Source organism: Choristoneura fumiferana, chromosome 11 (genome assembly GCF_025370935.1).
Source record: "Choristoneura fumiferana chromosome 11, NRCan_CFum_1, whole genome shotgun sequence".
Taxonomy (NCBI): Eukaryota; Metazoa; Arthropoda; class Insecta; order Lepidoptera; family Tortricidae; genus Choristoneura; species Choristoneura fumiferana.
Genome location: NC_133482.1, coordinates 18,208,270 through 18,235,597, shown reverse-complemented (window position 1 = coordinate 18,235,597; position 27,328 = coordinate 18,208,270). Strand labels below are relative to the sequence as shown.

General features: G+C 39.1%; 1 protein-coding gene across 1 annotated transcript in view; it reads left to right on the top strand.

Annotated features, from left to right (window-relative positions):
- LOC141432908 (uncharacterized) overlaps positions 1-26,821 on the top strand; it is a 47,220-nt gene extending 20,399 nt beyond the window's left edge. Inside the window, exons 2-6 of the mRNA XM_074094741.1 lie at positions 8,008-8,125; positions 8,379-8,562; positions 20,759-20,908; positions 21,595-21,678; positions 22,165-26,821. Of these exons, the coding sequence (XP_073950842.1) occupies positions 8,036-8,125; positions 8,379-8,562; positions 20,759-20,908; positions 21,595-21,678; positions 22,165-22,256 (600 nt within the window). The 5' untranslated portion in view covers positions 8,008-8,035 and the 3' untranslated portion in view covers positions 22,257-26,821. The remainder of the gene's footprint in view (positions 1-8,007; positions 8,126-8,378; positions 8,563-20,758; positions 20,909-21,594; positions 21,679-22,164) is intronic.
- Positions 26,822-27,328: the final 507 nt, after the last annotated feature.

Genomic DNA, 27,328 nt, shown 5'->3' with positions numbered 1-27,328 from the left:
AACATTAGTCCAGCGACTTTTAAAAAACAATGGACCATTTTTTTCAATAAAAATAAATACTGCTATCAATGTACGCCATCCTAGAACACACTGACGTCGCCTGTCACGCTACAAAACATCAAGCACATTTGCTTTACATTGCTTCTTTGAATAACTTAAAAGTGCAAAAAATTAAAAAACTAATTATTTTTAAAAGTCGCTGAACTAATGTTGTTCAGTTTGACGAGTATGATCTATGTTTAAATTATTTTCTCGTATTACAGGCCACACCCGGTATAAATGTAACTTGATTGCGATCGTGAGCGTCAGAAACGTTAGGCAAAGACGGCCTCAGGCGTGTAGGTTTTGTAATTTTTTTGTTTCTAAATTTTTATTTCTACTTTAGGCATTAACGTCTCCACAAATACAATATCATGCCTTTCTCTCTATGTTTCACTTACCCTCTCTAAAAAACTTGAGCTAAGAATATTCTTCCAGCGATGCTTGCGCGAATCTAAAGTAGGAACATAAAGTTAGGTTAGAGTAAGTTTTATAAATATTGTGTATCCTTTTAGGGTTAGGTAAGATAGGTATTCTTTATTTCTATAACAAACTCCATGATCAAAATACCACGTGTTCCCCTTTATCAAATGTAATCTGTTGTGCTAAATATTGTACGGTATCGGGTATTGACCTGGCCGGGGTCAACGACCTGCACCCTTCCCAAAAGTCCCTTTAAGGGCAGGTGAGGACTCCCTTCCAAGTGAAAGTAGGTCAATGAAGTATTGTGTCTAGACAACAGATGCTCGTTAGAAAGCTCAATGAAGGTCAAGTTTGACCTCGTAATACCGTTTTTGAATCTGCAGCAGTGCAGTGAAAAATCAAACTTCTCTAACTCTACGCAATCAAATACATACATACGTTCAAAACATAATCATAATACTATATTACAAATACGAAAGTGTTGTGTTGTTGTGTCCGTCTTTCACGTCGAAATGGAGCGACGGATCGACGTGATTTTTGGCATACCTAGAGATAATTTTATGGGCCAGAGAGTGACATAGGCTACTTTTATCCCGGAAATTCACAGTTCCCAAGGGAACAGCGGGTGATAACCGAATACCACGCGGACGTAGCGCGGGTAAAAGCTAGTTTGTTAAAGGTAGCCTAGCTCTTGTAGCACCACTAATAAAGAAATCTGAAGATCTTAAATTTTTACGTCTGTCTATCTATTTCAGTAACCAATCTAAATGAACTGACACTGCGTACTTACAAGCAGGGCTCTGGTACACAGCAGTGGCGTGCTGGTGTCAGATATTTTCGTGTAAAGCCGTAGTAAAAATCGCTTATATCTTTCATAAATTCTGTATGTCTTGATTCTATTTTTATAAATATTGGCCAAGCCGGTGAAAATAGGATTCTATCGACACTTTGCTACTGTAAGACAGAGATATTTTTAAATACCTATTATTTGTACGAAATCCTCGGTGCAATGGTCCGGCTCAGATTCGGCCGGTTTAACATGTCTAAGTTTAACTGTCTGTATAATCGTGTACTGCCGTTTCGCACATATTTTTTTCCAAATGTTTCATTTCCCAAGTATCAAATTTCTCCGAAACCAAAATTTTTGTCAGAATATTTTCTTACGGTTTATAGAGCACAGTAGGTTAGGTTAGGTTTGATTTATGAAAGTTCCGAAAATAATATGGGTTCGGAGAAATTTAATACTTGGGAAATGAAACATTTGCCAAAATAAACATTTTCGAAAAAATATATAATGCACATGTATGAAAATGCGGCAGATTTTAACATCCATTAAAATTTAATTCTCAATCTCTGCATAAAATAAGCTTCGGTTTTTGCCTGGAAATTTTGCATCGGTCAGACAATATTCAACATTAAACGGAATACTAGCATAATCCGGAAGCTCCGCCGTGCGTCTGCCTGCGCGCGCGCATTCGTATGCAAATGCCATTGTTTGGGCATGCGCAACACGCTCGCGTCTGACAGGTGACACAGGTATGGCTAAATTTTGCAGAGCAGCCAGCATTGAGTAGCGGTGCTCGAAACATATTTTTTTACAAGTCTGCGTGGGATGAAAAGAATTCGAAACAGATGAAGGAATAAATTTCTATAAAAAAAAAAAATTACAGTCGTCGTAAGACAATGTTCATTAAGTTCACTCGAAAGATCATCGATTTTGAGATACCAGCTTTTTTCAAAGTACCTCGTGACGATTTGTGTTACGTTTGTGATTCGTTGAAATGAAATAACTAAATGAACTAATCGTCATCTATCGATATTTTTTCCTGTCAATAAACTCTCATTGACCTAGTGCTTATTTTAAATACTCAAGGCTCCAGAACAACCATTACAAATATCAGCCCCGACTGAGGACCGAAGCCTGGATCTCAAGCTTCCAAGCCAAGGTTCTCTAACCACTTGAAAATGCAATCGTCAATGTATGAAACCCAACGGAAATCTTTCGCAGAATATAGTATAAAAATACAGCCCACTTAATAATATTCCAGTCTATAACGTTGCATTTTTTGTACCACTTTGCCACACTACGAGCTTAGAACTTCACACTTATCTTATCAAAACTCAAGATAACTTACTCGCAAAGCTAACAAAGTTCCATAACGTTATCGTTCATTCACTTAACATAACTCAGCTCGAAGTATATCCTTAGTATACTTCAATCATCCCAGCCTATTTACGTCCCACTGCTGGGCACAGGCCTCCTCTCTGAATGAGAGGGCTTGGGCCATAGTTCCCACGCGGGCTTTGCACGTACCACTGAAATACTTCGCAGTTTTGTGCAAGGTTTCTTCACCATAAATCTCGAAGTAAATTTCAAATGCGATTTCACATTTGAATTTCGAAACCTCAGATGCGAGTCACAAATAAATAATTACTTGAGAGTAAAATCTGGATTTGTGCCTACGGCTTGAGAGATTAAAAGTTAAACCTACCACAGCTAAAGATGAAAAGATGCATGAAAACTGTATCTCTTTAGGATGATTCAATAGCTTTATTTATAGTAAATTCATAGGAAATCTTAGATAAAGAATATGTAACAAGGTCCCCATAAACACCTCATCTCAACGTCCTTGGTTGTGCATTATCACTTACCCGACGAGGCTCGTAAATCGTTAACTCGTAAAAACTAATCGTAAACTCGTCAATACGCGAGTAAACGCGGTTTAACGCGAGATGAGGTGGATTGGCCGAGAGATTGGATTACTGGCAGTTACCGACGTTTTATACTCGTTTGTTTTATTGGTTTGTTTTGCGAGTCCCTTTGGTTCTAGTAAATATTTGTTACTAGGTGTTGACTGCTTCATAAGTGAATTTGTTTCCCGTGGAAACTATAAATTCACTCATATTAAATATAATGACCCGGATATCTCACGTCTTAAATCGAGTTTAGCTCGACATGTTTCGGGCTAATCCGTAGCCCTTCGTCTTCGGAGCAACGCGACTCAGCGGCTGCTGCAACACGCGCACTGCGCGCCGCCGCTCTGCTCGCGCGACTACCCGACGAAACTGACACCGGCACACAACTACCCGCGTTTTCATCATCATTACAACTGTCAAACTGTCTGTCTGTCTGTCGCGCGAGCAGAGCGGATTCTTCTTGCCATGGCAATGATGGTATTTCCGAAGGCGCTGGTAGTTTAAAAAATGACGTGTAAAAGTGCCCATTGCGGCCTATTTACTGAATAAATCATTTGAATTTTTAATTTTTTAATTTGCATTGAATGAATATTAAAAATGTGGTATGATAGAACTGTTCTTAATATATAATTTAAAGTGTCTCCTCCTGTAATTATCCTTGATAGACTTTTATTTTCTTTAAAAACAAACAAATGTTTATTAACGGTTTTCAGTGGATACCCAGACAAGATACGTTCCACAGCATTGCTATAAAAATGATAAAAATTCTAAATAGTACGTTTCAAACGTCCTAATTAATACAAAATGTCTACGCTCTGAACAAAGAGGAATATACCATGTTGATTAGGGTATTTGTAAACCTATGTTGTAAAGAGCCTTATACCATAGACGCTACATTTTTAAATGAGAACTGCAGGGCTACAACGAAACTCGAAACTCGAAGTTCGTATCGTACCGTCCCTCTCGCTCTCGTATTAAATAGTATAAGTGTCAGAGGGACCGCACGACACGAACTTCGAGTTTCGTAGTAGCCCTGCTGATTGATTCACGATTGAATACTTCAAAACATACATTCTTTTTATTTTGTAAATATTTTTTTGATATTCATCTAAGTAATCAAATAGTTTACAATATTAGAACTTTCATGAGAAAGATTATTTTCAAATAGTAATTAAATGACATAATATAACAATAATCTAACAAATAATAAAATGTCCTATATAGATAAAATAATATTGACGAAAAATACAACCTAAATTTTAGTGACCTAGAACTAAATATTTGTACGCTTGCTTGCATGCTGAATACATCTGCTAAACTTATCTTAAGATCATTTTACAGAAAAAAAAGAACTCTACTCGAGATTTCGCTCTTTGTCTTGAGAGTAGACACGTTTTATATCTTACAAAACCCCATTTCATTTGACCCATTCAATCGAAAACCTAGTAATAAAACGGTCGACGTGTCAATTCACACGTCCATCAGTCCCTACGCTGACCCACTGAACCAAAGGGCCAGCGAAAGGCCGGCGGACATTCGGGCACACGCGACGTGCATCTTAATGGGTCCTAGTTCAATAGATAACCCATTTCTTAAAGCATTAATGGGAACGTAACATATGCGAAAGTCACCTTTCACCCAGCTCCGTAGTTATAATTTAGCAGCCATAACAGCAAATGATAAACAAATGCATCGGACAAAATATACTTCTTCAATGTTTGTTTTTTCACACAGAACAGAGTATGTACCGTAAAATGTAGATAATAATTATTTAAATACATACGAGTCACTCATTTATTAATGATCGAAGGAATATAAGGAAAGAAGAAAGAAAGGAAAATGAAGGTATAGGTAGTGGTAGAAGGAGCTACGGATTGAAAGATAGAAAGAATGAAAATAATCATTTATTCGTGATAACCTTCGAATCGCTGTAATCATGTCGGGTATAACTCTACCATAATACAAGAGTGGCCCGTACAAGTACTTATCTACAATTAGAACGTTCTTCAGTTAAAAGACATGTCACCATTGTGTACTATATTGCAATTGCTATAAGAATCCTGCCACCCGTTAATAAAGACCATTAGATCCTAGTAGGTAATGAAGTAACTCGTATACTGTAGAAGCCCTAATCTAACTCAGAACCTTTCTTCGCTATCTGTGGCACGGATGCCTCTACCACGGCACGGGGTGCTTGCTAATGAGCCTCACACCACACAGATTGTAATTGCTGCGCTATAAATAGTGGTAAAGAGTGAGTAACCTTCAAAGTGAGATAAGCGTGAAATACGCATGTCCTAAGTCGAAAGTTCGTGGTAATAAATAAATAAATAAATATCATGGGACACTTGACACCAATTGACCTAGTCCCAAACTAAGCAAAGCTTGTACTATGGACACTAGGCAACGGATAAACATACTTATATAGATAAATACATATTAAACATCCAAGACCAGAGAACACACATTCGTATTATTCATACAAATATCTGCACCGGCCGGGATTCGAAGCCATCCGGTCGTCAAAACGTCGTGGTAGTTGGATATGGAATGAGGAAACCTGTAGAAGAACCAAAGTTTGCGACATACCCCAAAGAATTGCCAAACTTAAGTGACAGTAGGTAAGGCTAAACTAATGACCGTTAGGGCCAATGTTTTCTTGAGTGCTGGGCACGTACCCGAAGACGCAGTGTGGGTAGGGCTTCCACCAAGTAGACTGATATGTCCTGATCAGTCCTGATGGAGTCCGACTGACGCGGCGGCGCAGGACAGGTTATTGTGGCGTTCTTTGGGTGAGCCTTATATCCAGCAGTAGCCGTCTTTCGTCTGGCGATGATGATGATAAGTACCGTAAACTGCTTCAACTTTGCCCTCTGGCCCCAACATTGCCTGATTTGATTAAAACTCGATAATTTTGCACTCTTATAGGTTTTAAACTTTTATCTTCACGGGAATTATTATTACGGGGGGATTTAAGTTTCAAAACCTAAAGGGTGATAAGTTATCGACTCTAAATCGAATCAGGCAATGTTGGGGCCAGAGGGCAAAGTTGAAGCAGTTTTCTACAGAGTCTAAGCTGAAGCATGCTTGTCCATATTGCCCACAATCCACCCTAAATTTGAGGTCGATGACATTCAGGAAACATTTTATCAACCTCGTGCAGTATATCAAGTCGAACTTGTCCTATGTGTTGAAAGTTATATGAGTGTTAGAGAGTAGTGTTACAACGTATATTCTGTGCACTGTGCTAACTGCAATTGCATTCGCAGAACGCATCGCCACCGTGGCAGCCATCGGGCCATTTGCATTTGAGTCCCAGAGCAATAAAATACTTATTGCCCCATTGTACTCGATCATGTCGGCCAGAAGATTAACAGGGTCGTACCTACTCATAACAACCGAAACACATGGTATGACTGCAGCGACAGCACACACGCTCTGTCCGTGAAGCGAGAGACTAGGTACAATTCTCATCATTCTCGGCGCGATAATAACAATCTACTTACAAGTAATCTACCTACCTCTTAATGAATGTCCAGCGGACATGAACTTTAACGCAGGTTTATGCAACGTTAATGAAATTTACGATGTTATTTCTGGGAATCCCTACGGGGATTTTTGCGAAGTCCCTGTATTTCAATTCAATCACTAAGTCAATTACTCGTGCGAAGCCGCGGGTTAAATACAATAACAACTACATATATCGATGAGGCTGTTTAATTAATTATCTCGTTGCTAATTGGTCTCGTGTTCAGTTCAGCTTGTGTTATCTTATCGGCGGCAGTGGATCTAGGGGCTTAGATAGGTCATGATAAGTTTTCGCAGTATTTGTCTCAAAATATAAATACTACGCAAAAGAAAATAGAGGACACTTAAATATAATTATGTTTAACGTTCCTTGTCTAAAAATGGTTTTACACAATACAAAAAGGTACTTTTCATTCGATTAAATGTATTCAGATAAAAATGAAAATGAAAATTTGATTTTATTTTACCGATAAATCTCAAGTGGCCCTTATTTCTTTACTTTTAATTATATCAGTCAAAGGTACTTAGTAAAAAGAAGACAGACACAAATAGCGGTCAAACTTATAACACCCCTCTTTTTGCGTCGTGGGGTAAATAACTTAACCATATTTTTTTTTTAATTTTAATACAAGCTTTTTTTGCTGACTGTACTTTTTGTTGACTGTACTTGCATTGTCACCCAAACTACATTTGCATACCACATTTCAAGTCGATGCTATTAACCGTTGAAGAGTTCCGTCCTGCGGAGACGATCCTGGCTGGACTACCAGGAAGTCACTACTAGATTATTGTATTGTCACGTGATTTACTTAAGTATGCCAAATTTCAAGTCAATCCGACTACTGGAAGCTGGTCGAATTTAACTTGCAAGATTTGACTACAGACAGACAGACAGACAGACAGACAACGGGACAGGTGAAACTAAATAAAAGCTTGTAATAAAAAGAGGTTAGTTAGTACTTTAGACGTCACAGGGGATGAAAAAGCTGGCAGCTTCCTCGAGAGAGAACGCTGCCAGCATCTTTGGAATCTCATCTATGGCACTCCTTTAAATAATTTGTTTTATGTCGTTTTTTACATATGCTTTATGTTTGGGATAATCCAAAGTCAAGCACGTACGCACACACAAGCTTTTGGATTTATAATAGGTATTAATAGGATCATTATCATCATTGCCATCATCTCGGCCTATAATACGTCCCATTGCAGGACACAGGTCTCCTTTCAGAATGAGAGGGCTTGGTCCCTAGTTAGCAGTATACTTTAAATAAAAAAATCTTATGATACTGATACTGAACATATATTTTTGTGTTGTCGCAGGCTGAGCGAGACGGTGTCGTGCGATGGGATGCGGCGGCCGCCTGCGCGCGCGCAGCTGCTGCTGTTGTTGCTGCCGGCGGTCGCTGCCGACGTCATCTTCCGCGTGCCTGAGGTCCTGGTACGTCATCACATCACCAAGAGTCGTTCATCTACTCTCATCACCTCAATTATCATCATATCAGCCGTAGCCTTTTCAAGTCTTATTCATCCTCTTCTTTCAACTAACTTCTACCATTAAGATTGGTTTTTGGAATATTTTTCTATTTTTTATTTCAACTCCAAACTCTAGCCGAGGACAGGGCGCAGTGCTCATTGGGGGAGGCATATTTTCAGCAGTGGATTGCTATAGGCTGATGACTTGTCTGTTTGAGGTGAGACACGCAGCCAACACTAAGGCAGTGGGCACGGGGCGCGCCAATACGTCGCGGAGCAATGACTCCGACAAGGAGTACTACGATGGCCTGCTGGAGGTCCGCTACGAGGAGTACTTCGTGGAGCACGAGATCTCCACGCCCGACGCCAGGAAGGCGGCGCTAGAATTAGACCTGGATAAAAGTAAGTCGCATGTTAATATTACTAAGCACAAGACCGGTCTGAGTGGAGAGCCTTGGGGGAGGCCTATGTCCAGCAGTGGACGTCTTTCGGCTGACATGATGATGATGATGAATATTACTAAGGTCTGTAGTCATGAGGCCGCCTACTGTTTATACCTTGAAAACTTTCCACACACCGTTTCCCCCAGAGCTGTACAGTCAGCGGCAGAAGTTGTGGAGTTTTGGATGCAGCGGTTGTGGTGGTCAAAATGGTAAACACTCTCTTATTCCCTTGACAGTAAAGTCGTGTTAAGTAGATCATTTTGAACGCCACAACCCCTCATCTACTTCTGGCTTTCTGCTGCTGGCTGTGCAGAATGTGTTTGTTATGAACCAATAGAATCGCTTCTTTTACCTATCCTCGCCCAACGCATTTCTAGTGGAAACAGCTCGGCGGAGCTCTAACCAAACCCCTATTTCACCACGTTGATAGGTGTCTACTTTCATGGAGACCCATTTTGAAAATACGCGTACGTTAACCACAAAACACTACAGTTGTAACACAAGCCTGACGCAGCTTTAATCTCATGTCAATTTATCGACAAATCAAAATCTGCCGGGCTAAGTACAAAATTGATTGATCCAGCCGAGGTGTTGGCAGCTTACGTCCTTTACTGAGTGTCCCTGTAGGAAAGAGATGCGTTGAGCTACGACAACATAGCGTGTGATGGCTGGTCTGTTTGTAACCTTGAGGGCAGGTTAATCTTCGTTAGTCCAATTCGGCTGCAGTTTGCCTCAATTAGTGACTCAAGTAATTAATTTTCATCTACATCTCTGAGTAAATATATCTAAGAACCATCGCTAGAAAAGCTGTTTTCAAATAAATAAACCACATTTGAATCGGATCATCCGTTTAAGAGCTACGGTGCCACAGACAGAAACACATAGCGGTCAAACTTATAACACCCCTCTTTTTGCGTCGGGGGACATTTATTTCTAAAAATATATAATTTTGATAAACGATAACTGTTATCTGCTCAGCTAGGACCACGCGACGATTTTCTCTGTCCACTGCGTGTTCTGCCAGGCAACCGATGCATGGCAAGAGTCACAACCACGTAATGTACAGGGAACACGCTCGACGCGTCGCTGGTCGTGTGTAACTATGGTGGTGGCCGGGTCATAATTGGCGACTTTTGCTCATACACAAATTACAGCCGTGTATGCGCTGGCGCAGATTAGAACACCTAATTAGCGCGATATTCGAGATTACACGCAGATTAGAGTCGGTAATGCACGGATTGCAAATAATAAAACGCATCAGGGTTCCGTTATTTTACAAAGGAACCATTTATCATTGTTTGTTAAGGGCGGCAAATAAGGAATTACGAACGAGAGTCTATTAGAAGCCTGTATATATTACGAGTGACACTGTTTACGAATAAGTGGGATGAAAAAAAAGTTTTAAAAACCGATGGTGTCTCATTTGAGCCTCTCATTTTAGAGGAGGCCTGAGTTCAGCAGTGGGACGATGATGAAAAAGATTCATGGATTATCGGACAGGATTTGAACCCACACCTTCTACGAATACCTATGACTTTACGCTCTAGAGTCATAGGGTCATTATTCCAGCGTTACAACCACCTCATTTTCGTGGTCACGCTTTTTAATGAATGGGCTGTAGAATTTGACGTTATTTTTTGATTATTTTTTTAGACGTCCTGTACTCCTACTAGATAACCTGGAAACTAAAAGAATCTTCTATCATGCAACAAAAACGTGCCCACAATAATCATACGGAATAAAAGCACGATTAATGAGCCTCATCCAAAGACAACACAACCTTCTTTTGCTGCATTCTAGAATATCTACGTCAAAAAAAAACACATTATATCATCTCTCGCTTGTGCTGTTGAAACAGGGGCCTAGCTCTTGGTACTTTTAATAATTTTTCACTCGCTGCAATTGCATTTTATTCCCCGTAATGACAGCCCGCGGCTGCAATCATGGAGTGTCACTGCGCAGGAATTAGCCGGCCTCGGCGCTAATCAACAGTTAATTGTCATAGTCATCACGTGTGGCCGTGTCATACGAGAGGCAAAGGTGCAGGGCAAAAGGGTATATAGATATAGTGTCCTGGGAAAAAACTTGGCATCATATCGGCCTAAGTGTAATAAACTAAAAACCTCAGTCTTTCCAACAACCTGGGACCTTTGTTCAGTAGTGGATACTTTCCAACAACCTGGGACCTTTGTTCAGTAGTGGATACTTTCCAACAACCTGGGACCTTTGTTCAGTAGTGGATACTTTCCAAAAATCTGGGACCTTTGTTCAGTAGTGGATACTTTCCAACAACCTGGGACCTTTGTTCAGTAGTGGATACTTTCCAACAACCTGGGACCTTTGTTCAGTAGTGGATACTTTCCAACAACCTGGGACCTTTGTTCAGTAGTGGATACTTTCCAACAACCTGGGACCTTTGTTCAGTAGTGGATACTTTCCAACAACCTGGGACCTTTGTTCAGTAGTGGATACTTTCCAACAACCTGGGACCTTTGTTCAGTAGTGGATACTTTTCGGCTGATGATGATGATGATAATAATATTTTGTATTTATTTTCAAATATCATAATTATTAAGAAAATGTATTGTATGTGTGTGTGTTGTTTGTACAAGGTCCGCCCAGATTGCTACCATCATCTTGCTCGCTAATCCTGCCGTGAAGCAGCAGTGCTTGCACTGTTGTGTTTCGGCGTGAAGAGTAAGACAGCCGGTGAAATTACTGGCACTTGAGGTATCTCATCTTAGGCCTCTAGATTGGCAACGCATCTGCAATAACCCTGGTATTGCAGATGTTTATGGGCGGTGCTGATCTCTTACCATCAGGAGACCCACTTGCTCGTTTGCCATCCAGTCGAATAAAAAAAATCATACATTTTGCTAAGTCAGTAATTCCATTTAATTTCTAACTCTACACTCGTAATTTGGCTTCGCTGTTTATAGAAGAAAATGAAACTGACAGAAAATCGACCAATAAGTAGGTATTAATTATCTAAATGCTATATAACCTCGCTAAAATATTTAATCAGCGTATGCTGTATTCGTAATTTTTAAACTGGGTAGGTACAGTGGCAAAATTGATTTTAAAAAACACAACCTGATTCAAAATATACTGTAATCGATTCTACTCTCAATTTTTAACAAACCACTTTCAGATTTTTAGTTATTTAATGAACACCTTGTACAAATCATATTTTGTTCTTATGGCTACTTGCTGGAAACACAATGACATAAATCTCGAGTTTGCGTTAAGCTCAGTTTAGTAGTCTCAAAATGTATGTAACTGTCAAGCTTAAGCCAGGTTTAACGACTAAATCTAAAAGTTTAAGTCCCAATTGAGTCTTAAATTAAATGTGCTCTACTTCATTCAAACAAATGCGCCGTAACATTTAAATATCCAAGTGTTTTCGAGAACCAATTAATATCAATTAAGTAGCTCCAGTAGACCTGGTGCAGTGTCACAGCTAAATATAGCGCAAACCAATGACCACCAGTAATGAGCGGCTCTTGAAGAATTCGCTCAGTTGTCGCAATAATGCGACGCCTACGCCACTTCCTAATTTACAGAAGTGCCATGCAAAACAGCAATTTACCTGTTAGAAGAATATGAGGATATCGCAGTTATTCCTTAAGGTAATGTGGCACTTAATGCGGTGTCCAGAGTCATTAATAATATGTGCATCTGTTACATTCTCCGATATGATTGAAATTATTTCCAAACTCGTGGATGGAATAACTGAAAACCTGAATGTAGTTTGCTCAAAATCAAGAGTAGAATTAATAAAATTAAGTATAAACATGTATAGACCATATTTTAAATCAGCTTGTGTGTTAGTTTTTATACCTTTTTACTGTGTCTAGATTTATGAATAAAACATACGCTAGTGAAAATGTCTTAGCGAGGTTGCATTTATTTAGATGCTTTAATTTAATACTGGCTGTTTTTCGGTGGGTCGGTTCGGTTTCATTTTCCTTTAATAGCGCCTACAGACTCACGCGAGAAGTTTCGGCGAAGTCTTGCCGAGAAATTGCGCGAGAACCGAGAAGGCATCTACACTCATGCGACCTTCTCATTCGCATTCTCGATCGTTATCCGGAATGGACGACAGTGCAGCGGCTTGCATCCCATAAAATAGGCTCTGAATGAAAATGTTCTATGAACTTTAATTCTAATGCGTTACTCCACATTTTATAGCACTGAATTACCTACACTTGTAAACACGACAACGTCGACAACACACAATTAAGTCCACGGTCGCACTGAGACCGAACAAGAATGTAATACCGTTCTCGTGTCGTCGCCCGAGAAACCCTTTGAAAATACCGACACCGATCGGAGAACAGGCGAGCGCGAGAACGAGACGGTGAGAAAGCGATCACATTCACGCTTCTCGGGTGTTCTCGGCGTGAGTCTGTATGCGGCATAAAAATGGCGCAGCGTTATGCGCAACAGAACTGATAGGTGACAATACTAAATCTAAATTGTGTGTGTTGAATTAGAAATCAAGGAGAATTACTATTTTAGCAAAACATATAAATATGTTCTGAATATTTTATACCAAACAAAATTAAAATAAAAAAAATACTATTGGGATGTCTGAGGTTTTCAGTATACATACCAATTAACGTCCGCCATAAATTTTATAAAACGTCTTATATACTTTACACTGAATTTTAATTTGGAATGCGTTCTCACTTATTATGACTCGAATTGAATTTTGGATGTTATTAACATAAAAGGTAATCATTGATTCACCATCATTGACTCATCAACGCTCGACTCAAACCTTGGCCCTAGAAAACTGAAATTTTGAAAATCCCAGCCTATTTACGTCCCACCGCTGCCTCCTCTCAGAATGGAGGGCTTGGGCCGTAGTTCCCACGCGGGCCCATTGCGGATTGGGAACTTCACAAATACATACCATTGAATTACTTCACAGGTGTCATGTCTTCACGTATGTAATTTCGCACATAAATTTCGAAAAACTCGGACGTGCGGGCCGGGGTTTGACCCACGAACCTCTGAAATTTTGTAAATACTTAGATTCTTTTCCAATTTTGAAATTCCACGGGATAGAAAGAAAAGAAACAAGAGCATAGACGGAGAAGTAAACTAGTAGGTAGTAATCATAATGAAACCATTTTAAATTCTTGAAGCTAACTTCATCGTGTCCGTAGAATATTTGATGAAGGCACCTGATAGTGACTAACTAGCTGTCGATTGTTCTAACGCAGACTTGAATTAATGTAATGCTTGCAATTGTTGAAATAACGCACGTATTGAGTTTCTACTTGTATTCTTAGCAATGTCCGTACAATACACTGCTGAGCTAAAATAAAGAGTCACTTTTATCTAAAGTTCGAAATAGAATTGACCGTTTTTAGGGTTCCGGAGCCAAAATGGCAAAAACGGAACCCTTATAGTTGTCTGTCTGTCTGTCCGTCCGCGGCTTTGCTCAGGGACTATCAATGCTAGAAAGCTGTAATTTTGCACGGATATATAAGTAAACTATGCCGACAAAATGGTACAATTAAAAATTCTTAAAAAAAAATTATTAGGGTTTCTCCCATAGACATAAAGTGGGGGTGATTTTTTTTCTCATCCAACCCTATAGTGTGGGGTATCGTTGGATAAGTATTTTAAAACTATTAGGGGTTTGCAAAAACGATATTTCGATTCAGTGATTTGTTTGCGAAATATTCAATTTTAAAATGCAAATATTTTCATTAAAATCGAGCGCCCCCCCTCCTCCTCTAATATCTAAACCGATGGGTTGAAAGAGTTTAAAAAATTCAGGATGGTAGTAAGTATATCAAACTTTCAAGGAAAACTATAACGGTTAAGTTTGCTTGAGAAGTATTAGTAGTTTATGAGTAAATAGCAGCCTAAGGTATAAAATATACCTAAACTTGGAAGATTCCGTACCTATAAAATACGAAATCCTTAGAAAAATATTACTTATTTTTTTCGTAATGGCTACGGAACCCTATTTTGCCGGTTTTTTTTGTCCCAATTTTAAGTATAGTAGTAAGTTCAAAAACCAAAAACTCGCTTTTGACTATTTTAATGGCTGTATCTTTAATTTAGACACCCTAAAAAATGCAGACGCCCATGACAGAGTCCTATTGAGAAATAAGCAAATAATTCCCAAGGTCCCCAGATTATAAGTTCCAAACTCAAGGTCTAGAGGCGTGGTGGCTGGGTCATGCTATTGTCACTGTCATTGTGTACAATTGTCTGTTTTCGGTAATATTGACGTGGCAGGCGAAGATAATGATAAACCATGGACGGATGTTAAAGTGTAGGTAAATACGAAAAAAATAGGAGCAAGTGCAAGTCAGATTCGTGAATTGAAGGTACAAATTTTAAAGCCAACTAAGGCTGCGTCACTACCAAAAGTGTAAGAGGATGTGTTGCGAAGAATGAGTTTATCATGAATCAACAGAATCGCTTCATTTACCGTAAACTGCTTCAACTTTGCCCCCTAGCTCCAACATTGCCTGATTCGATTTAGAGTCGATAACTTAGCACTCTTATAGGTTTTAAACTTTTATCACACGGGAATTATTATTACGGGGGGATAAAAGTTTAAAAACCTGGAAGGGTGCTAGTCATCGACTCTAAATCGAATCAGGCAATGTTGGGGCCAGAGGGCATAGTTAAAGCAGTTTACGGTACCTCATCGCTCAGCGTGTCTCTATAGTGGAAATAGCTCGGTGGAGCCAAAGAGAATAACCACTACGTTTTAGGTGGAGCGAGGATAGGTAAAGGCGTTTCTATTGATTCATGACAAACTCATTTCTCGCAACACATCCTTGCTCATCTCTGGTGAACTCGCAGCCTGTAAGTAAGGCAGAATCATCTATACTTAGTATCGATGGACCTATAGGTACTTAAAAAAACGGCCAAGAGCGTGTCGGACACGCCCAAGATAGGGTTCCGTAGCCATTATGAAAAAAAAAACAAGTAAATTATGTGCGTTATAACACAATTAAAACACTTACTACAGTCTTAAAATCTATTACCAGAAAAAGAGCGTATCTTCACGGCACTTACGTCCTTTTGTTGAGAAGCGCAGTTTTTCGGCAATAACTCAAAAACGGTATATCCGATCATTTAGAAACCAATTTTCGTTGAAAGTATTTTTTAAGCGGTACCTTTTCATATTTTTTTCATATTTTTTGGACAAACGGTTTACTAGATAGAGGGGGGGACACAATTTTTGCTACTTTGGGAGCGATTATTTCCGGAAATCTTCACTTAATCAAAAAATTTTGAGAAACCTTCCTATCTTTTCAAAAGAGCTGTCGAACTATGTGCCTTGATGCGAGTTAATCTTTTCAAATTCTGTCACGTGTATGAAGTGCTGTCGTAACTACAAAACTAAATAGCGGCTTGACAAGACATCCGTATTTCAAATTTTATTGATTGAGTTTTCGAGTAAATGCCTGTGACATACGACGGACAGACAGACAGACAGACAGACAGACGGACTTGACGAAACTATAAAGGTCCATTTTTGCCACTTTGGCTCCGGACCCTAAAAGTGAATTGTAAAGCACTTACTTGGGTGACTATATTTCGTTACATTTTGACTGCGAGCTATGGAGAGAGCTATCCTTGGGGTTTCTCTACGGGACCGAATCAGAAATGAGGAGATATGTAGAAGAACAAGGTCACCGACATAGCCAAGCGAATTAGCTCATTGAATGGCAATGGCGGGCCATATAGCACGGAGAGCGGATGGCCGTTGGGACCGAAAAGTTCTCGAGTGGAGGCCGCGGATCGGCAACGCAGTGTAGGACGTCCACCAACAAGATGGACAGATGGCCTGGTTAAAGCCGCGGGTTCACGGTACGGTACGGACGTATACTGCTACCAATTTACATTGACAACAAATACAAATGACTAACTTGACTTAAAGCATTGGTTTACGTTCCACTTTGTCGCACCAATAGTTTTTATATTTTTTGCTTGTAATGGAAACTTTCGTTCCGCTCAGCATTCGTCACTGTTTCTCCTTCTAATCCCGCTTAAACTCAGCTATAACCTTCACAATATACACTGAACTTTAAGCCTCAGTATTACAAGCTACAGTGTTGTAAGCTATAATAATAATTATAATAAACCATTTATTTCAGGCAACATGTCCCATACAATAAATTCAAACATACATCATTTATAGAAAACACAATATTAAAACCTGATTTCAAATAAAAAAAACGCATTCAAATCGGTCCACCCGTTTAATAGCTACGGTGCCACAGAGAGACACACACACACACACACATAGCGGTCTAACCTACAACACCCCTCTTTTTGCGTCGGGGGTTAATTAAAACTAATTAAATAGGTGACAAAACGGCGTAAGCTATCCTAAGAACATTATGACAAGATAATAAATATAAAAATAATATGGGCAATATAAAAGTCCTAGTATTTAGTACTTGTACTATTACTTATTCTGTGGTACTAGTCTAGTCTACTAAGCTGGTTTGACCTATAGCCTCTCATGCAGAGAGTGGGTTCGAGCCCTGGCTCGCAAGTCTGGTTTTGCGGAAGTTAAGTGCGAAATTTTATAATTTACGATGAATTTTATAGTGAAGGTAAACATCATTTGCGAAAGAGTTCGCGACACTTGCGACGCTTGCGAAAGAATTCAATGATGTGCGTGAAGTACCCAATCCGCATTGGGCACGCGTGGGAAGTACGTCCCAACCTGAAACTCTGAAAGGAGGCCTGTGCCCTGTAATTTGACGTAGATGACGATATAACGAGATATGTTTCACTTTCATAGAGGTGATGTAATATGAGAGCACCTAAATCAATATTGCAACGAGGAGGCACCCACACATGCGTAAATGCACCTGGGTTTAGGTAGGTTGGATGATAACGCAAATATATGTACCTATGTACCAGATAGCCTAGTGGTTAGAGAACCTGACTACGAAGCTTGAGGTCCCGGGTTCGATTCCCGTGTCGGGCAGATATTTGTATGAAAAATACGAATGTTTGTTCTCGGGTCTTGGGTGTTTACTATGTATTTAAGTATGTATCTATCTATATAATTATATTTATCCGTTGCTTAGTACCCATAACACAAGCTTTGCTAAGCTTACTTTCGGACTAGGTCAATTGGTGTGAATCGTCCCGTGATATTTATTTATTTATTTATTTTATTTATTAATTAACTAAATATTCAGTCATAAAAAAAGCCTATATATTGCTAAGGGGCTCCGAAGCGGTAACGTTTCGTGTGCTCTGCCTACCCTATTTGGGACTACAGGCGTGATGTTTGTTTTGTTTTTGTGAAAAATAAATATGGATAAAAAATATAAAAAAAACTTTTTAGGAATATAAAAATAACTAAAGTTTCGTTCAGCGAGCATATTTCGTTTAGCGGATGGCCGTTGGGGCCGAAAAGTTCTCGAATGGAGACCGCTGATCGGCGAGCGCAGCGTAGGACGTCCACCAACGAGACTGAGATAGTTGTGATAGAGATAGATAGCACTACCCGTCACAATTGGCGTATGCAAGCGATTGCTAGTTTCGACTGGTTGGTCGGATTCCCGGTGGTCTAGTTGGTATGACCCGTCTGACGCGTAAAGCGTTATGTTAAATTCCTGTCCGTCGATCTGAAAATCTTATTCATTTAAAACAATGTAAAATCGTACTTAAGTCTCGAGTTAGTTTTAAACTCACAATCACAAGCCGCCATTGATAAAAAATGTCACAGGCGGCGCACGCGTCGAATTCGATCAGTCATTCAGTTGCATGGCCGTGTATGGTGCGTTATTGTTTAGACGGTGAGTGACGCAGAATGGCCTTTGAGACTGTTAAAAAAGTTGAATTTAAACAAGTTGTTTTTCATTTTATGTTAGTTCATTGCATTTATTTTCGCATAACGTCATTATTTCCAAAAATATTTGTGTGTTTTGCTAAGTCAGTAATTCTGCTTGATTTCTAACTCTACACAAATAATTTGTTTTCTTTGATTGTGTCAGTTGCACTTCGACGTTTTTAGAAGACAATAACTGACAGTAAAACGGCCAGTATTAAATTATCGAAATAGTACAGTAGGTATGTAACCTAAAACAAAACAATTTTACAACAACACAACATAACATTTGACATTCATATAAGTGCTTGTTATAGTCTAAATTGAATAAAGATATACTGAGTGGCAAAAAATCTGGCCCTCAAATGTATGCAGAAATAGGTAACTTTGTATGGAGAGTAGGCCAAATTTTGTGCTGCTGAGTTATATTTTGACTTTGACTTTGAACATTTACCTAATTGGCGCATGTTGCATTCGTAAATTTTAGACTGGGCTGGGCACAATAAAAAAGGGATTTTTAAACACAAATACAACCTAATTTAAAACATAGTGTAATCGATTCTGCTTACTTTCGATTCTGAGCAAAGTACTTTCTGGTTTTCAGTTATTTAATTAACACCTTGTAGATAAGCCGACGTTCCATATTCGAAAAATGACTCAAGTCCCAAATCAATTCTGTGCACTACTACATACGACAGGTCATCTTACCAAAGTTTCTATTGGTTACAAGCTTTTTTTGTATCATTTGTACCAACTCTAAAACTTTGATTTGTGATCCCCGCTAAGTATTATGTGAGTCAGAGCTTAAGTATCTGAGACTCGGCCATTTCTTGAAGTGTGGCTGAGAATCCTAATGCACTTGAAATTCTTGGAATTCTTCGTGCGACTGCAGGGAGCTACGGATTTGCGATGTGACACTGGGTTTAGAATGAACATACAACATATTTTTCAATACAAGATAATAAGTAAAACACTGTTGTATCTGGTTCTTTGATTGAGGAGATGGTGGAATAATTAACCCATCAATGTTTTCTTGATGGTGTTTTTTTTATTGGAAGAGTTATTAGGTACAATATCAATTTTGTACTCTAAGAGCAAGGTGGTGCCATCTAGTAGTTTTAGCCGAATATTTAAGGTTGATAGCTTAATAGTAACAGAGATCTTAGATCCTAACTATAAAATTACTAAAATAATAATGTAAGTAGATGGCATTGTATGTGATCTTTCAACGCGCAAGTTTTTTAATGCCGGTGTCTTCTGATTGCGTTGACTGACATAGAAATTTAATTTTTCCACTGCTCTAAGGAGTAGCAGATCTGAACTTGACTGGTAAACAAATAACAAAGAGATTTTATACTATAAGTGTTCCGTTTTGGCCGACTGAGGTAAGGAACCTTCAAAACCAGCAAAAATTTACAGATGTTCATAAACGAATCTATTGTTAGATTACTGAACTATTTGTAATATTAGGAATCACAGAGGTCATTCTACTCGTACATTATGATATGCAAGTCCTAGTATTTGATGACAGCTTGAAACGAATCACTGAACCTTAAGATTTTCCACTGGCGAGGCGAGACGAGACGAGGAGCGCGGAGACGAGAATTGAAATTTGTATGGCGGCGCCCGCGGCGGCTCGCGGCAGGCGCGCGAAAATGCATACAAATTTCAATTCTCGCTCGCCTCGTCTCGTCTCGTGCCAAAATCACCAATAAATTTACAAGAAAAATCGTGCAAGTTGCATTACATTGCAAGGCCCTAAAGCCAACGAGTTTGTAGTAGTCAATCGAGCGCCGCAATGTAATGCAACTTGCACGATTTTTCTTGCAAGTCAAACTCGGCTTTTAACTGTGGCCGTATGTCTAACGCTCTGACGTTCGCATCGCATTCACCATCTCTTTCTACTCTCGTCATATGTACACCGTGTGACAGAAAGAAGTAAGTACCTATAAATTCGATTGGGATTCCGAGTGCGTTAGACCATAAGACCTCTATTTATTCCACACCTTTCCAATTACAATCAAATATATACTTTCGGCAATCTTGCTTCTTCTTGAGATTTCTTAAGTTTTTTACCTATACCAAAGCCTGCGTTTAATCCACACCTTTTCAGCCCTCCGGCGTCTTACGCCAAAGTCGTAAAATGTCCAGGTGCCCAGGTTGAAGAATGACCATCATCCCAGCCTATATGCGTCCCACTGCTGGGCACAGGCCTCCTCTCAGAACAAGTAGTATATAGAATGTCAAGGTCGTAGTTACCTACTATCAAATATCAGCTTTCTGCAATCTTTTTCAATCAAGCTTCAACCGTCCGTTCCAGTTCCCGAAACCCTCCCGGGATGCGGCAGCTGCTCCAAGCGCGAGCTGCAGTACTGCGAGACCCGCGTGCTGGCAGACCACTGCTGCTGCGAGCGCCAAGCCTTCCCCGAGCCGTTCCCCTGGCTGCCGCACACGTGTTATATGGGACCAGGTCAGTTTGCGTATTGCAGAAACCCTAAAAAAGCGATCGAATATGTTGATTCATCATCATCATCATCATCATCAGCCAGAAGACGTCCACTGCTGAACAAAGACCTCCCCCTTAGAACACCACAATGAACGAAAACAATGAACAACAAATGACAACAACAGTGACAATGGACAACAGTGAAATATGTTGATTGCCTTAGAGCAACTGCTCAAATTCTGTTTTGTTTCATATATTCGAATCTTGACACATTTGGACATCAAAATACGAACATACATCATGTAGGCAGTCCGTCTTATCTTACAATATCGAAGACATAGCGAGCTATCAAACTGGCAGGTCAGCAAGACCTAAAGAAGAGTAAAGCCCGCTCATTCTTAGAGAAAGCCAGTGCTTTGGAGCGGGAAGTATATAGGCCATGATGATAGGAGGGTATGGCGGTTGATGCCGGACAGCCACTCGAATAGCCACTGATCACAAAGCTATGGGGGAGGCCTATGTCCAACAGTGGACGTCCTACAGCTGAGATGATGATGATGATGATAAGAAAGCTGTAGGTCTCGGGTTTGATCTCCGGTCGGTCGAAAAAGAGAGTAGAAATAGAAACAGAAAGTCGCTCGATGACCACGACCACTCTATGTTAAGAGTATAGAGACATAGACAAACTAACATTGTATCATTGTGAATAGGTCGGTGCAAGCCGCTGGTCCACGACTGCGCGAAATATAAGCGACTCCGGGATTGCTGCTGCTTCAGGAAACTGGCTGAGCGATGTAAGTAGTCTGCTGGCCTGCATCTAGTTAGTAGACTAACTATAAACAATTATTTTGCTTACCCACGAGTTCTCGATAGCTATGTCTATGCAACTAATGTGTGTTCATGCAACTTCTCCGTCTCCATATTCAAATTCAAATTCAAATCATTTATTCAGTAGTCATTTTATAAACTAAATACCAGCGCTTTCGGAAAGACCATCATTGCCTAGAAGAATGCGCCGCACGAAACTGTGAGAACACACACAAATCACACAAATCCAACTATCACCACCACCACACACACTGATTGTTTCGAACTCAACCAGAGCTCATCCTCAGAGCAACACAACACAACATCTGGCGTCTAACATCTGGTAGCATGGTGGCAGGTTCCATAACTTTGCCAATCCTTGGACTCAATTTTGTGTAGCTACTTACAAACAAATTTGCCAAGCTGTTGTCTAGTATCTACTTGGCTTTAACCTAACCCCTTTTTCTTTCCAGGGAAAGGCATCCTCTCCAAGTCAAGCCGCGTGGGCATGAGCGGCGTATCCCTCTTGCTGTTGTCCATGCTTCTCTTCGTGGCATATCTGTGACACCAGCAGCCGCCTCGTGTCTTCGCGCCCGTGCCAGTGTAGGAGCCGAGGATGCACTTGCGAAGACCTGGAGCCGTATTGTCCAACGCGCTGACGAAGCATTCACTTGTTTCTACCCTCGTCATAAACCATGCGACAGAAAGAAGTTAGACAATAAGGTCTCTGAACTCTGATAGCCTCTGCAGACTCACGGCGTGATATTCTAGGAACCCCTAAGAAGCGAGAGTATGATGGGGTTGTCTTCTTCTCACACTTGGGTGTTAGCGTTCCTCAATTAGTGTTGGTATTACACTCCAAATAGTTTTCACGGTTGAGAAAAAGCGAATATTGCCGTAGGTCTGTGGGATTATGAGCTAGCGGAGCTAGCACAAGATTTAGAAAAATTGTATTTATGGAACATAGAGTGTAACAACACATACACACTCACACACACAATCACAGGTGAAATAGATGTTATCGTCTAACGCAGAGGTTCCCAAACTTAGCGCCCCCCATATTTTTCACCTTAAAAACCTCAATAATATTAGTTTCGCCTAATGAAGGCACAAAGGTGGAGATTTTTTTCTGGGCCCACAAGCACAACGGGGCGTTATCGTATCGCCCACTTCGGGAAAGACTGGTCTAAAGCGAGATTGCTTTATATATCTAGACTTCGGCTTCACGCTCATTCTGGTATCAGTTCAGTCCACCATTCTGGTTTTCGTCATTGACGAATATTATTTGATTAGGTACTTACCTACATTTACCACCACCAGTCCATCGTTTCGTGAAGGTTACATGATTATTCGCTCGTCATTCTTGCCAGAATTACTGAAATGACGCCAAAATTAGCGTGTGTTGATGTCATACATATACCTAATACATATACTTGGATCTGCCCTACCACGTCTCACCCTAAATAAATGAGGTTCAGTATTATTTGCACATAAACTTCTAGAACAACGAGGTCTATTTTTATTCACTCTGAAAATATTGCAGAAATAAAAGTCAAAATAGATGCCGTCAGATTTAGCAACTCTACTTACCCAGGTCAATTCTAACTAGGTCAACCACTGCGACAAGACAGCCTCTAAATGTCAAAAGACTTTTTCCATGAGCATCTTTCTAGTACTTCAGTTATGGTTAAGGCTATCGGAAGTGTTTGAAACAGAGATAGACCCAACATTGTCGCATGATAGCTAAGGAAAGACGCATCAGCTATTTGTTCATCGTTTTGTATTTCGATACATACCTAGCTGTTGTATCTATTTCATTACAGGGACACTACCTATATTCGAAGAAAATATCAGTATTATACAAAACCATTTATAGCAAATCTGTTTAATATCAAACAGGTCTAAGAGACATTTCCTTTTATGTAATGTGCCTATCTAAATAAAGTGTATACATGTCTATGCTAACTATCGTAAGTTTTGTTCCACCGTTATATAGGTAGTCATTCACGATGACGCGTGCCGTGGTTCTTATTACAATGTCATTAATGTCTAATTTTGACAAAATCACGCGTCTTCGTGGATGGCACTAGGTATACAATGAATAAATGAGACAGGTACGTAACTTCAGTTTCTACATACGTACAGCTTCTTATTTTTATTGGTCTCCTAAGGCCCAACGTCTAAAATTTTGAATTTTTGACTTAAAGTTTGAACATGAAACTACTCTAACTCCCTCATGTCGAGCTTAATTCGATTAAAGACGCGTTTCGGTTTATTTCACTATTTTGACTTTCAGTTTCAAATCGGATGGAAAAAAATTGACGTGGGTTTTATGAGGTAAAGCGCAAGACTTTTATTTGATACGTTTCACATTATACATATAAAATATTTGTAACTATCTAAGCTATATACTAAAGTGTGTATACTTACAATAATAATGTTTAACTTTAAATATTAAGTGAGGTTTAGGTGGGGAAAAAGGAAAACAATAGTTGTCAATCAAAAGTTAGACTCGTAGTCATAAACAAGATTACCAGAATTAACTACAGGACGCAGTCTATAGTTTTTGCTTTACAAATCCAACAATTGTCCCTTACCACCTCATAAATAAATATCACGGGACAATTCACATCAATTGACCTAGTCCCAAAGTAAGCTTAGCAAAGCTTGTGTTATGGGTACTAAGCGACCACCCACTCCACCACTCACCCACTTACGAGTAAACTTAAGTTAAAATGTACTGTCGTTTGAACCCTCGACAAAAAAGAAGGGCTGCGAACTTAGATTATATGTCACACAGTAAAAAATATAAGTCGGTCCATGACGCGACGCCCCGTAAGGGCACACAACAGCAGTTTATAAGTACCTAACTAAATCAAAAATTATATAATGACAAATACCACTTCATTTTGTATATGAATTGTTACGATACATTGTACCGATGAGGCAGGGCTTTGACAAAGCACTAGTAATGGTCGTATAACGAAAGTTAAGTGCTTTTATATGTCTATTTGTAAATTCAATAAAAAGAAGCTTCATTATATCTCTTATCGACTCTTATTTTATTTTCATCATTTTTGTGATCATAAAGATTCGCAAAGTTTTTATTCCATGCTACGTTGGAATTTTTGTAAGGAATAGATTTGAATTTAGTTGTTTTTGTTGTAAATGTTGTTCAAAGATAAGTTTATTTATTATTAGTAGAACCATGCCAAAGGAGCATTAGTAATGTAAGTTACCAATTAAAATTCTCATGTTAAATTAGTATACGGTGTATATTAAAATAACAATACAATTGGAAATTATAAAGATTATCAGACTAGGGACTAGCGAGTCTTGGCAGTAGCAATGTAAAGCAAACCTCGTTTTGGCAACCTTAAAAATCAGTCCGGCAAACAGCAATGTAAATGAAAATGATATTGCGACAAATGAATCTAAAACTTGGTCATTCACGTTCGCACAAACACGCGATCATATTAAAAATACTTATAAAAAAAAGGATCAAATAACAGAAGAGGAACTTATATCATTTCTCATCGATGTCCGTGATGATAAAAGATAGGTACCTATAGTGTTTTTGGATTTCTTAAGTCAGATTTTGACTGTAGCTCTGAGTTAATTAGAATCATTGTATTCATTTATGTATCTTAATTTCATTTAGTACTATGTACGAATGTTTGCGCGCTTGTGTGTGCCCCCTGTACCATATTTGTGACTAATATTTTTGTGTAAAATGTTATAGATCCATTTTTTTTATTTGCCGCCATTTCATGCTGTCAACATTCGCTGGTCCTACTCTAAGCGTAACAATAACCGGTAAGGTATCTCGGCCATCTGGAATAATCTGGATGGAGCAACTAGGTACGGGGTAAGGTGCGGGCCACGGCCGCATCCTCTCCGTTGCTAGGGGTTACCCATAAATTATATCACACACTTAGCGAGGTGCAGTCTGTATTTATGACATGAGAACAAAATAATTACGTTTGTCGTAGTAAAAAAATAATATGACAAAGGTGAGGGGAGGGGTCTGAAAATAATCGAAATTGTTGCTGGCAACACAAAGATTTGTTAGTTTTAAGGTTGGCAGATTTTTTTTCTTTTTCACATTCGATCGCCCATCGGCCATAACACTGTGTCTTCGTTTAGTAATATAGACAAATTCGTGTTCCATTTTATTTGCTCTTTCATTAACTGTGTAAGTGTTGGTGTTTTATAATAAATCTTCATACCAGTGTACAGACTTTACTTGTGAAGAACGATCAATATAATCTACAGTACACGCTCCCAACATTGTGGTCCTTCGAACCGGATGATTTATACCTATGTTGCTGGCAACAGAAATAAGTGTGAAATAATTTATGAATAGGCTCCTTCATAGAAACGCTAAAGGGACACATCAAATTGTAGACAGGATGTAGACAGTTAGCGCAAAGGTAAGAAGTGTGCTCACTGTTAGAAATTATTACGCTACGCTAATACCACTTACTTTTATTTTTCGTAAACCGGCGAGCTTCTATTTTATAACCAGGGTATTCCTAAATTGAAAATATAATTATTGTGAAATAATTTATGTACATCTTATATAATTCGTATGATAGTTCTAAGCTTTTTTTATGTATTAATGATACTATATAGTGAATGTTAATCTACACCAAAGTTAACTTAAGAATTAAGAGTATGAGAGTTTGCGCATTATCGGATCCGATATCAGTGACGGACGAAAATATTAGAGAAAGTAAAATAAATGAATTTGAAATTATTAGGGATGCACATTTTTCACATTTGTAAAACATTTAATTTTGAACACTCGTGTCATAAAATGTTCAAAATTATTAGGTACACAAATAATTTACGCAAGTGAATAAGAATATTGGTGACATTCCTGTAAATAATGTACAAGGGATACGATTAGGTACATGAAATGTGTCACCGTCCGATAGGTACTGATATCGGCTCCGATAATAATCAAACGTTTCGCAGTTAGCAAGTTAAACACAAAACATAATCAATCTACTTACAAGAATAATGTTATAATGATATCTTGTCTCTGTTGGAATTTCCAAAGATTTTTTTTTCCAACATTTCCGAATTCAATCTCAATGTTAGTATCACAAATAAAAAGAGTTACCATATCTGTGTTTTATTTTTTCGAATCAACCGTTGGGGGTTGGTCTTGGAGTGGCGACCACGAACCGGAAGACGAAGAATAGGTTATAATATATAGGTTAATAGCTTCGCATTAGGTGGAGTAACGTATTCGCGGATGCTGCCGTGCGGGCAATCGGTATGCAAGGGGCTAGTCGTCGTTCATTGTGGCGTTTTAAGAGGCTTTTGTTCGACAGTGGATTCTTCAAGCTTTCGGTTGATGATTCCTTCGATCTGCTTGAGAGGCCGTAGGTCAAAGCGTATACTGCCTATATGCCTACATTTATTGCCCCGATTGATTTTTGCACGCACACTTCCAGGTACCAACGTTTGTCAACTAGAACTGTTTTCTGTTGTTTTCAGGTTTTTTTAAATGTCATCTTATTGAACGCAGTTCAACTGCAAACTAACCTAACCTTAGTTTAATATCAACTCTGAAGAAAACACTATTTCAGAAATAAATTACTTTATGGCAAATGTAAATTATGGGAA